The 12,408-nt window shown below is 52.5% G+C and overlaps 1 protein-coding gene across 1 annotated transcript in view; it reads left to right on the forward strand.

Moving 5' to 3' along the window:
- The first annotated feature begins 214 nt into the window (after positions 1–214).
- The window catches only part of SLC44A1 (solute carrier family 44 member 1), a 147,304-nt gene continuing 135,110 nt past the window's right edge, over positions 215–12,408 (forward strand). The window contains exon 1 of the mRNA XM_075351063.1: positions 215–630. Coding sequence (XP_075207178.1) covers positions 607–630 — 24 coding nt within the window. The 5' untranslated portion in view covers positions 215–606. The remainder of the gene's footprint in view (positions 631–12,408) is intronic.

Consider the following 12,408-nt stretch of genomic DNA (forward strand, 5'->3'; position numbering starts at 1 on the left):
CTGCCCACAGAGCTGGTGGGCAAGTGTGCTGCTGCTGGTAGATAGAGGGTAAGGCTGAGCCTCTTCTCCCTGGTGCCGGCACTTTTCTCACAAGTTCCTAATGCAGAACATTAACCCCTCCACCACCAGAGCACAGCAACAGGCCGTGCACTGAATAGGAAGGCAGGGACCAGTCACATGATCGGCCTGCAGCACGTGACGCCAACGTCAGCATTCCAACCAGCAGCAGCCCCATTCTAGACACAGCCGTTCTAGACACCGGGGAGACGGGAGGCAGCGCAGGAGAGGAGCGCCCTTCCCCCTGGCCTCACTTGTGCCCAGCTCTCCGAGGCAGCAGCATGGCAGCCTGTGACAGGCGCAGCCGGTGGGACTCGTCCTCCCCTTAGAAGGCAGCCGTTGTGGTCAGACGCGGCGGTGTGCACTGCGGTCCTCGTCTCCGCTGCCGCCTCGGCTCTCACTTTTTATTGTTTCCAGTGTGTTTTCCTTCTCCCTCCATTCCTCTCCATCATCCCACACCGTGCACTATAGGAGCTCCTCATCTCTCTGCCCAGCCCCACTGGAGGCCATCACAGAAGAGGCACCCTGCGGGCAGACCACCATTGCACCATGGGCTGCTGTGGGAGCACGCAGGTGAGAGCCGCCCTCATCCCACTGGTGCTCTTATGTAGTGTCGTGGGCACAGCGGAAGTGAGTGTGGCCACAGGCACAAGATGTGGCTACTACAGGGAAAACTTCTCATTGTAGCAATCCTGATTGTATACTGGGTCTGACTGGTGGCGCCTGACGGTCCTGATTGTATACTGGCTCTGACTGGTGGCGCCTGACGGTCCTGATTGTATACTGGGTCTGACTGGTGGCGCCTGACGGTCCTGATTGTATACTGGGTCTGACTGGTGGCGCCTGACGGTCCTGATTGTATACTGGCTCTGACTGGTGGCGTCTGACGGTCCTGATTGTATACTGGGTCTGACTGGTGGCGCCTGACGGTCCTGATTGTATACTGGCTCTGACTGGTGGCGTCTGACGGTCCTGATTGTATACTGGCTCTGACTGGTGGCGTCTGACGGTCCTGATTGTATACTGGCTCTGACTGGTGGCGCCTGACGGTCCTGATTGTATACTGGGTCTGACTGGTGGCGCCTGACGGTCCTGATTGTATACTGGGTCTGACTGGTGGCGTCTGGCGGTCCTGATTGTATACTGGGTCTGACTGGTGGCGTCTGACGGTCCTGATTGTATACTGGGTCTGACTGGTGGCGTCTGGCGGTCCTGATTGTATACTGGGTCTGACTGGTGGCGTCTGGCGGTCCTGATTGTATACTGGCTCTGACTGCTGGCGTCTGACGGTCCTGATTGTATACTGGGTCTGACTGGTGGCGCCTGACGGTCCTGATTGTATACTGGGTCTGACTGGTGGCGTCTGACGGTCCTGATTGTATACTGGCTCTGACTGGTGGCGTCTGGTGGTCCTGATTGTATACTGGGTCTGACTGGTGGCGTCTGGCGGTCCTGATTGTATACTGGGTCTGACTGGTGGCGCCTGACGGTCCTGATTGTATACTGGGTCTGACTGGTGGCGCCTGACGGTCCTGATTGTATACTGGGTCTGACTGGTGGCGCCTGACGGTCCTGATTGTATACTGGCTCTGACTGGTGGCGCCTGACGGTCCTGATTGTATACTGGCTCTGACTGGTGGCGTCTGACGGTCCTGATTGTATACTGGGTCTGACTGGTGGCGTCTGGCGGTCCTGATTGTATACTGGCTCTGACTGCTGGCGTCTGACGGTCCTGATTGTATACTGGGTCTGACTGGTGGCGCCTGACGGTCCTGATTGTATACTGGCTCTGACTGGTGGCGCCTGACGGTCCTGATTGTATACTGGCTCTGACTGGTGGCGTCTGACGGTCCTGATTGTATACTGGGTCTGACTGGTGGCGTCTGACGGTCCTGATTGTATACTGGCTCTGACTGGTGGCGCCTGACGGTCCTGATTGTATACTGGCTCTGACTGGTGGCGCCTGACGGTCCTGATTGTATACTGGGTCTGACTGGTGGCGTCTGGTGGTCCTGATTGTATACTGGGTCTGACTGGTGGCGTCTGACGGTCCTGCTTGTATACTGGGTCTGACTGGTGGCGCCTGACGGTCCTGATTGTATACTGGCTCTGACTGGTGGCGTCTGACGGTCCTGATTGTATACTGGCTCTGACTGGTGGCGCCTGACGGTCCTGATTGTATACTGGCTCTGACTGCTGGCGTCTGACGGTCCTGATTGTATACTGGGTCTGACTGGTGGCGCCTGACGGTCCTGATTGTATACTGGGTCTGACTGGTGGCGCCTGACGGTCCTGATTGTATACTGGGTCTGACTGGTGGCGCCTGACGGTCCTGATTGTATACTGGCTCTGACTGGTGGCGTCTGGCGGTCCTGATTGTATACTGGCTCTGACTGCTGGCGTCTGACGGTCCTGATTGTATACTGGGTCTGACTGCTGGCGCCTGACGGTCCTGATTGTATACTGGCTCTGACTGGTGGCGCCTGACGGTCCTGATTGTATACTGGCTCTGACTGGTGGCGCCTGACGGTCCTGATTGTATACTGGCTCTGACTGGTGGCGCCTGACGGTCCTGATTGTATACTGGCTCTGACTGGTGGCGTCTGACGGTCCTGATTGTATACTGGCTCTGACTGGTGGCGCCTGACGGTCCTGATTGTATACTGGCTCTGACTGCTGGCGCCTGACGGTCCTGATTGTATACTGGGTCTGACTGGTGGCGTCTGGTGGTCCTGATTGTATACTGGGTCTGACTGGTGGCGTCTGACGGTCCTGCTTGTATACTGGGTCTGACTGGTGGCGCCTGACGGTCCTGATTGTATACTGGCTCTGACTGGTGGCGTCTGACGGTCCTGATTGTATACTGGCTCTGACTGGTGGCGCCTGACGGTCCTGATTGTATACTGGCTCTGACTGGTGGCGTCTGACGGTCCTGATTGTATACTGGGTCTGACTGGTGGCGTCTGGCGGTCCTGCTTGTATACTGGGTCTGACTGGTGGCGCCTGGCGGTCCTGATTGTATACTGGCTCTGACTGGTGGCGTCTGACGGTCCTGATTGTATACTGGCTCTGACTGGTGGCGTCTGACGGTCCTGATTGTATACTGGCTCTGACTGGTGGCGCCTGACGGTCCTGATTGTATACTGGCTCTGACTGCTGGCGCCTGACGGTCCTGATTGTATACTGGGTCTGACTGGTGGCGTCTGACGGTCATGATTGTATACTGGGTCTGACTGGTGGCGTCTGGTGGTCCTGATTGTATACTGGGTCTGACTGGTGGCGTCTGACGGTCCTGATTGTATACTGGGTCTGACTGGTGGCGTCTGACGGTCCTGATTGTATACTGGGTCTGACTGGTGGCGCCTGACGGTCCTGATTGTATACTGGGTCTGACTGGTGGCGTCTGACGATCCTGATTGTATACTGGGTCTGACTGGTGGCGTCTGACGGTCCTGATTGTATACTGGGTCTGACTGGTGGCGTCTGGTGGTCCTGATTGTATACTGGGTCTGACTGGTGGCGTCTGGTGGTCCTGATTGTATACTGGGTCTGACTGGTGGCGTCTGGTGGTCCTGATTGTATACTGGGTCTGACTGGTGGCGTCTGACGGTCCTGATTGTATACTGGGTCTGACTGGTGTGGCGTCTGGCGGTCCTGCTTGTATACTGGGTCTGACTGGTGGCGTCTGGCGGTCCTGCTTGTATACTGGCTCTGACTGGTGGCGTCTGACGGTCCTGATTGTATACTGGGTCTGACTGGTGTGGCGTCTGGCGGTCCTGCTTGTATACTGGGTCTGACTGGTGGCGTCTGGCGGTCCTGCTTGTATACTGGCTCTGACTGGTGGCGTCTGACGGTCCTGATTGTATACTGGCTCTGACTGGTGGCGTCTGACGGTCCTGATTGTATACTGGCTCTGACTGGTGGCGTCTGACGGTCCTGATTGTATACTGGCTCTGACTGGTGGCGTCTGACGGTCCTGATTGTATACTGGCTCTGACTGGTGGCGCCTGACGGTCCTGATTGTATACTGGGTCTGACTGGTGGCGTCTGGCGGTCCTGCTTGTATACTGGCTCTGACTGGTGGCGTCTGACGGTCCTGATTGTATACTGGCTCTGACTGGTGGCGTCTGACGGTCCTGATTGTATACTGGCTCTGACTGGTGGCGTCTGACGGTCCTGATTGTATACTGGCTCTGACTGGTGGCGTCTGGTGGTCCTGATTGTATACTGGGTCTGACTGGTGGCGTCTGGTGGTCCTGATTGTATACTGGGTCTGACGGTCCTGATTGTATACTGGGTCTGACTGGTGGCGTCTGGCGGTCCTGATTGTATACTGGGTCTGACTGGTGGCGTCTGACGGTCCTGATTGTATACTGGGTCTGACTGGTGGCGTCTGGTGGTCCTGATTGTATACTGGGTCTGACTGGTGGCGTCTGACGGTCCTGATTGTATACTGGGTCTGACTGGTGGCGTCTGGCGGTCCTGCTTGTATACTGGGTCTGACTGGTGGCGTCTGACGGTCCTGATTGTATACTGGGTCTGACTGGTGGCGTCTGGTGGTCCTGATTGTATACTGGGTCTGACTGGTGGCGTCTGGTGGTCCTGATTGTATACTGGGTCTGACTGGTGGCGTCTGGTGGTCCTGATTGTATACTGGGTCTGACTGGTGGCGTCTGACGGTCCTGATTGTATACTGGGTCTGACTGGTGTGGCGTCTGGCGGTCCTGCTTGTATACTGGGTCTGACTGGTGGCGTCTGGCGGTCCTGCTTGTATACTGGCTCTGACTGGTGGCGTCTGACGGTCCTGATTGTATACTGGGTCTGACTGGTGTGGCGTCTGGCGGTCCTGCTTGTATACTGGGTCTGACTGGTGGCGTCTGGCGGTCCTGCTTGTATACTGGCTCTGACTGGTGGCGTCTGACGGTCCTGATTGTATACTGGCTCTGACTGGTGGCGTCTGACGGTCCTGATTGTATACTGGCTCTGACTGGTGGCGTCTGACGGTCCTGATTGTATACTGGCTCTGACTGGTGGCGTCTGACGGTCCTGATTGTATACTGGGTCTGACTGGTGGCGCCTGACGGTCCTGATTGTATACTGGGTCTGACTGGTGGCGTCTGGCGGTCCTGCTTGTATACTGGCTCTGACTGGTGGCGTCTGACGGTCCTGATTGTATACTGGCTCTGACTGGTGGCGTCTGACGGTCCTGATTGTATACTGGCTCTGACTGGTGGCGTCTGACGGTCCTGATTGTATACTGGCTCTGACTGGTGGCGTCTGGTGGTCCTGATTGTATACTGGGTCTGACTGGTGGCGTCTGGTGGTCCTGATTGTATACTGGGTCTGACGGTCCTGATTGTATACTGGGTCTGACTGGTGGCGTCTGGCGGTCCTGATTGTATACTGGGTCTGACTGGTGGCGTCTGACGGTCCTGATTGTATACTGGGTCTGACTGGTGGCGTCTGGTGGTCCTGATTGTATACTGGGTCTGACTGGTGGCGTCTGACGGTCCTGATTGTATACTGGGTCTGACTGGTGGCGTCTGGCGGTCCTGCTTGTATACTGGGTCTGACTGGTGGCGTCTGGCGGTCCTGCTTGTATACTGGCTCTGACTGGTGGCGTCTGACGGTCCTGATTGTATACTGGCTCTGACTGGTGGCGTCTGACGGTCCTGATTGTATACTGGCTCTGACTGGTGGCGTCTGACGGTCCTGATTGTATACTGGCTCTGACTGGTGGCGTCTGACGGTCCTGATTGTATACTGGGTCTGACTGGTGGCGCCTGACGGTCCTGATTGTATACTGGGTCTGACTGGTGGCGTCTGGCGGTCCTGCTTGTATACTGGCTCTGACTGGTGGCGTCTGACGGTCCTGATTGTATACTGGCTCTGACTGGTGGCGTCTGACGGTCCTGATTGTATACTGGCTCTGACTGGTGGCGTCTGACGGTCCTGATTGTATACTGGCTCTGACTGGTGGCGTCTGGTGGTCCTGATTGTATACTGGCTCTGACTGGTGGCGTCTGGTGGTCCTGATTGTATACTGGGTCTGACGGTCCTGATTGTATACTGGGTCTGACTGGTGGCGTCTGGCGGTCCTGATTGTATACTGGGTCTGACTGGTGGCGTCTGACGGTCCTGATTGTATACTGGGTCTGACTGGTGGCGTCTGGTGGTCCTGATTGTATACTGGGTCTGACTGGTGGCGTCTGACGGTCCTGATTGTATACTGGGTCTGACTGGTGGCGTCTGGCGGTCCTGCTTGTATACTGGGTCTGACTGGTGGCGTCTGGCGGTCCTGCTTGTATACTGGCTCTGACTGGTGGCGTCTGACGGTCCTGATTGTATACTGGCTCTGACTGGTGGCGTCTGACGGTCCTGATTGTATACTGGCTCTGACTGGTGGCGTCTGACGGTCCTGATTGTATACTGGCTCTGACTGGTGGCGTCTGACGGTCCTGATTGTATACTGGGTCTGACTGGTGGCGCCTGACGGTCCTGATTGTATACTGGGTCTGACTGGTGGCGTCTGGCGGTCCTGCTTGTATACTGGCTCTGACTGGTGGCGTCTGACGGTCCTGATTGTATACTGGCTCTGACTGGTGGCGTCTGACGGTCCTGATTGTATACTGGCTCTGACTGGTGGCGTCTGACGGTCCTGATTGTATACTGGCTCTGACTGGTGGCGTCTGGTGGTCCTGATTGTATACTGGCTCTGACTGGTGGCGTCTGGTGGTCCTGATTGTATACTGGGTCTGACGGTCCTGATTGTATACTGGGTCTGACTGGTGGCGTCTGGCGGTCCTGATTGTATACTGGGTCTGACTGGTGGCGTCTGACGGTCCTGATTGTATACTGGGTCTGACTGGTGGCGTCTGGTGGTCCTGATTGTATACTGGGTCTGACTGGTGGCGTCTGACGGTCCTGATTGTATACTGGGTCTGACTGGTGGCGTCTGGCGGTCCTGCTTGTATACTGGGTCTGACTGGTGGCGTCTGGCGGTCCTGCTTGTATACTGGCTCTGACTGGTGGCGTCTGACGGTCCTGATTGTATACTGGCTCTGACTGGTGGCGTCTGACGGTCCTGATTGTATACTGGCTCTGACTGGTGGCGTCTGACGGTCCTGATTGTATACTGGCTCTGACTGGTGGCGTCTGACGGTCCTGATTGTATACTGGGTCTGACTGGTGGCGCCTGACGGTCCTGATTGTATACTGGGTCTGACTGGTGGCGTCTGGCGGTCCTGCTTGTATACTGGCTCTGACTGGTGGCGTCTGACGGTCCTGATTGTATACTGGCTCTGACTGGTGGCGTCTGACGGTCCTGATTGTATACTGCTTCTCACCAGTACCATTGGTAGTGTTTGATGGTCCTGATGGTATACTGGTTCTGACCATTGCCATTAGTAAGTAGTGTCTCATTTTATTTTTTTTATTTTTTTTTCTGCTTCTGACCAGTGCTATTGGCAGTTTCCAATAGTCCTGTACCCATTGATGGTCTTGATTTTTTTTTTTTTTCTGGCTCTGACCAGTGCCATTGGTAGTGTCCCATAGTCCTGTATCCAATGATGGTCCTGATTATTTTCTTTGTCTCACTGGTGCCGTTGGTAGTGTCCCATAGTCCTGTACACAATGATGGTCCTGATTATTTTCTTTGTCTTACTGGTGCCATTGGTAGTGTCCCATAGTCCTGTATCCAATGATGGTCCTGATTATTTCCTGGTTCTGACCGGTGCCATTGGTAGTGTCCATAGTCCTGTATCCAATGATGGTCCTGATTCTTTTGTGTCTGACCGGTGCCATTGGTAGTGTCCATAGTCCTGTATCCAGTGATGGTCCTGATTCTTTTGTGTCTGACCGGTGCCATTGGTAGTGCCTATAGTCCTGTATCCAGTGATGGTCCTGATTATTTCCTGGTTCTGACCGGTGCCATTGGTAGTGTCCATAGTCCTGTATCCAGTGATGGTCCTGATTCTTTTGTGTCTGACCGGTGCCATTGGTAGTGTCCATAGTCCTGTATCCAGTGATGGTCCTGATTCTTTTGTGTCTGACCGGTGCCATTGGTAGTGCCTATAGTCCTGTATCCAGTGATGGTCCTGATTCTTTTGTGTCTGACTGGTGCCATTGGTAGTGTCCATAGTCCTTTATCCAGTGATGGTCCTGATTCTTTTGTGTCTGACTGGTGCCATTGGTAGTGTCCATAGTCCTTTATCCAGTGATGGTCCTGATTCTTTTGTGTGTGACCGGTGCCATTGGTAGTGCCCCATAGTCCTGTCCCCATCGCTGCTCCTTATAGATATGTGACAGATGACTTCTCTCCAGACGTCTGTGTCTTCACTCACGCTGAGCTGTATTAGTACCATAAATAGTACCAGATCCTTCTATAGGGACCCATTCTGAGGAAAGCCATTTCTTTTAATTGTAAAGCTGTAGTGCGTCTTTCTGAATGAAGCCTTATCATGGAGACAGACTTTTTATTGTGCCGCCAGACGGCTCCATCTGCGGGGCACCTTGCACTAACTTACCCCTTGTACCGGGGCGGAGGAAGCTGTGTATGCCCCATCCATCATGTTTGTGTAATCGGGCGTTATTTTTGTTATTGGAGGGTTAGGGGGGTAAGTGATATGGTTGGCACAGCTGCACCAGTTTCTATTACATGCACATCTGGGTAAAGTGTACATGTGCCCCTGTTCTTGGTGAATGATGCCAGCCCGAAAATGAACCTGCCAGGTCCCCTATGCCCTCCGAAGTTTAGAAGTAATTTTTTTTATACATTCATATTAGTGAATAGCGATATACAGGGCTGGTTAGGCAGGGCATATGGGTATACAGCTATGAATGCTGCTGGATTGGGGGCATAGAGGACCTTACGGTACCCTTTAAACACCGTCTGGATTTAAATCAATACCATCCTCAGGTTTCCTGATGTACTGGATAGATACAGGTATCTGTATCTACATGCCTCGTCTTGCAGGCACGGTGACTTTTGCCCTGCAGGAACTAATTGATGCGCTGTGAAAGTTTTTCCACCTACTGCTGTAATGGTTTACCGCCTATGTAGCCTTCATCTTTCTGGCATCAGAGTCTGGTGCACACACATTGGTGGCAGCAGTGCCAGGCTGTCGTGCCATGCAGAGGTGTGCTGTATATGGATCAGCACAGGGTTGCCGTTGCCACCTGATGTGCTTTTCTAGCCAGTTTATACCTCTGGTGTGTGGATAGCAATCCTACATGCCTGTATCACCTGATGCGATTGCAGTGCTTCTGCTGTAAGGTCACCGCTCTGAAATCCAGGTCATGTAGGATTTATTGTAAGCCTGCTGAGCATTCCCATCCAGCGCTGTCGGGCAGAATACAGTGGCACGTTCCTTCTCCTGTGGGATTCTCCTAGCACATAGTGCTGGCCTGGTTATCCGGAGCTCTCAGGTAGAGGATTGCAGGGCATCCATCAGTCGCCGCCTGTCACCAGGAGAGATGGATCACCACTCTGGATAGTGAAGTGCCACTTTAGCACTGAGCTGCTGTCACCATTGTGTCAAATGCTTTCATAGTGTTCTTCTCTCCGGTGTCTCCTACATTTGGGGGTGTTTATGCCGTTCGATATTTGGGGTGTACATTATGCAATAATTAAAAATAATTTTGTCATGCATCGAAATGTCTTCTTGATGTCTCATATGACCACAATAACATCCTAGCAGGATCATGTGTGACGACTCCGCGTCAATCTGGCCTCTTGTGTGGGAGTGAACTATTCTTTAAGGGGTTTCCAGTACTAGGACAACCCCTTCAGATTACACATTTCTCCAGGTAAAATATTAAAGCCTAAACTTACCTCCCGTACCGACACAGTTGAAGCTGTTCGTGTTCCCAGGGCTCACGTGACATTGTACAATCATCATCATCGGTTTCCTTCTCCCTGCCATTGGTCAAAAAAAAGCAATAAACAGGAAGTGAGCACAGCCGCAATATCTGCCCCCTGTGATGTACTAGTCTTTGGGGTACTTTGCACACTACGACATCGCAAGCCGATGGTAGCGATGCCGAGCGCGATAGTCCCCGCCCTGTCGCAGATGCGATATCTTGTGATAGCTGCCATAGTGAACATTATCGCTACGGCAGCTTCACATGCACTCACCTGCCCTGCGACATCACTCTGGCCGGCGACCCGTCTCCTTCCTAAGGGGGCCGGTCGTGCGGCGTCACAGCGACGTTACACGGCAGGCGGCCAATAGAAGCAGAGGGGCGGAGATGAGCGGGACGTAACATCCCGCCCACCTCCGTCATTCCGCATAGCCGGCGTGAGCCACGGGACGCAGGTAAGGAGATGTTCCTCGCTCTTGCAGCTTCTCACACAGCGATGTGTGCTGCCGCAGGAACGAGGAACAACATCGTACCTGTCGCTGCCGCGACATGGAAATGACCAACAGTACACCGATTATACGATTTCAACGCTTTTCAGCTCGTTAATCGTATCAAAAACGATTTATAACACTCCGATGTAGACAGCTACGCCGGATGGGCGTCACTTTCGATTTGACCCCACCGACATCGCAGCTGCGATGTCGTAGTGTGCAAAGTACCCCTTTGTCATCTGGAGGACAATTGAACTAGCGTACAATGAGGGAACAGCCATTGTTATCTTCTTTCAATCCTGTGACACAATGCACTGAAATGGGAGCTGAGGGATAGAAAATAACGGCCAGCTCCAGTCACCGGCGGTTCTACAGGACATCAGCCTCAGGACCATAGGTCTAGCTGGTGGATTACAGAACTGCTCTACAACCCAACACTGAGGCCACAAATTTGTTTGGAGAACCCAGACTGGGACTATCTGGCCACAGGCCTCTGTGTGCTTGGTCAGCTTCCTAAGCTTGCCCCTATCTCCTCTCAGTGGGTGCCTGCCAGAAATGGGGTACTGCTTGCTGGGGTAGTAGCCCTAGATAGTATATACACGTGCATCTCAATAAATTAGAATATCATCAAAAAGTTTATTTATTTCAGTAATTCAGTACAAAAATGGAAATGCATATATTATAGAGTCATTAGAAACTGATCTATTTCTGTTAGTGTTGATGATTATGGTTAACAGCCAATGAAAACCCAAAAGTCATTATCTCAGAAAATTAGAATAATTACCACAAAACACCTGCAAAGACTTCCTAAGCATTTAAAATGGTCCATTATTAGTAGTAGTAGTAGCAGCAGCAAGCGGCTACACAATCATGGGGAAGACTGCTGACTTGACAGATGTCCAGATGGCCGTTATTGACACTCTCCACAAGGAGGGTAAGCCACAAAAGGGTCATTGCTAAAGAAGCTACCTGTTCAGAGTGCTGTATCCAAGCATATTAATGGGAGGTTGAGTGGAAGGACAAAGTGTGGTAGAAAAAGGTGCACAAGCAACTGGGATAACTGCAGCCTTGATAGGATTGTTAAGAAAAGTCCATTCAAAAATTTGGGGGAGACTCACAAGGAGTGGACTACAGCTGGAGTCATTGCTTCAAAAGCCACCACACACAGATGAATTCAGGATATGGGCTACAACAGTCACATACCTTGTGCCAAGCCACTTATGACCAATAGTCCGCGTCAGAAGCATCTTACCTGGGCCAAGGAGAAAAAGAACTGGGCTGTTGCTCAGTGGTCTAAAGTGTTGTTTCAGATGAAAGTAAAGTTTGCATTTCATTTGGAAATAAAGTTTCCAGAGTCAGGAGAAAGAGTGGAGAGGCCACAATCCAAGCTGCTTGAGGTCTAGTGTGAAGTTTGCACAATCAGTGATGGTTTGGGGAGCCATGTCATCTGCTGGTGTAGGTCCACTGTGTTTTATCAAGTCCAAAGTCAGCACAGCAGTCTACCAGGACATTTTTAAGTAGTTCATGCTTCCCTCTGCCGACAAGCGTTTTGGAAATGGGAATTTCATTTTCCAGCAGGACTTGGCTCCTGTCCACACTGCCAAAAGTAATAATACCTGGTTTAATAACCACAGTATTGCTGTGCTTGATTGGTCAGCAAACTCCCCTAACCTAAACCCCATTAGAGGATTTATGGGGTATTGTCAAGAGGAAGATGAGAAACATCAGACCCAACAATGCAGACGAGCTGAAAGCAACCTGGGCTTCCATAACACCTCAGCAGTGCCACAGGCTGATCGCCTCCATGTCACGCCGCATTGATGCAGTCATTCATGCAAAAGGAGCCCCGACCAAGTATTGAGTGCATTTACTGTACAGACTTTTCAGTAGGCCAACGTTTCTGAGTTTAAATTCATTTTTTTCTTCAGTTGGTCTTCTCTAATATTCTAATTTTCTGAGATGACTTTTGGGTTTTCATTGGCTGTAAGCCATAATCATC

This window comes from Anomaloglossus baeobatrachus, chromosome 1, assembly GCF_048569485.1.
Source record: "Anomaloglossus baeobatrachus isolate aAnoBae1 chromosome 1, aAnoBae1.hap1, whole genome shotgun sequence".
In the NCBI taxonomy this organism is placed as follows: domain Eukaryota; kingdom Metazoa; phylum Chordata; class Amphibia; order Anura; family Aromobatidae; genus Anomaloglossus; species Anomaloglossus baeobatrachus.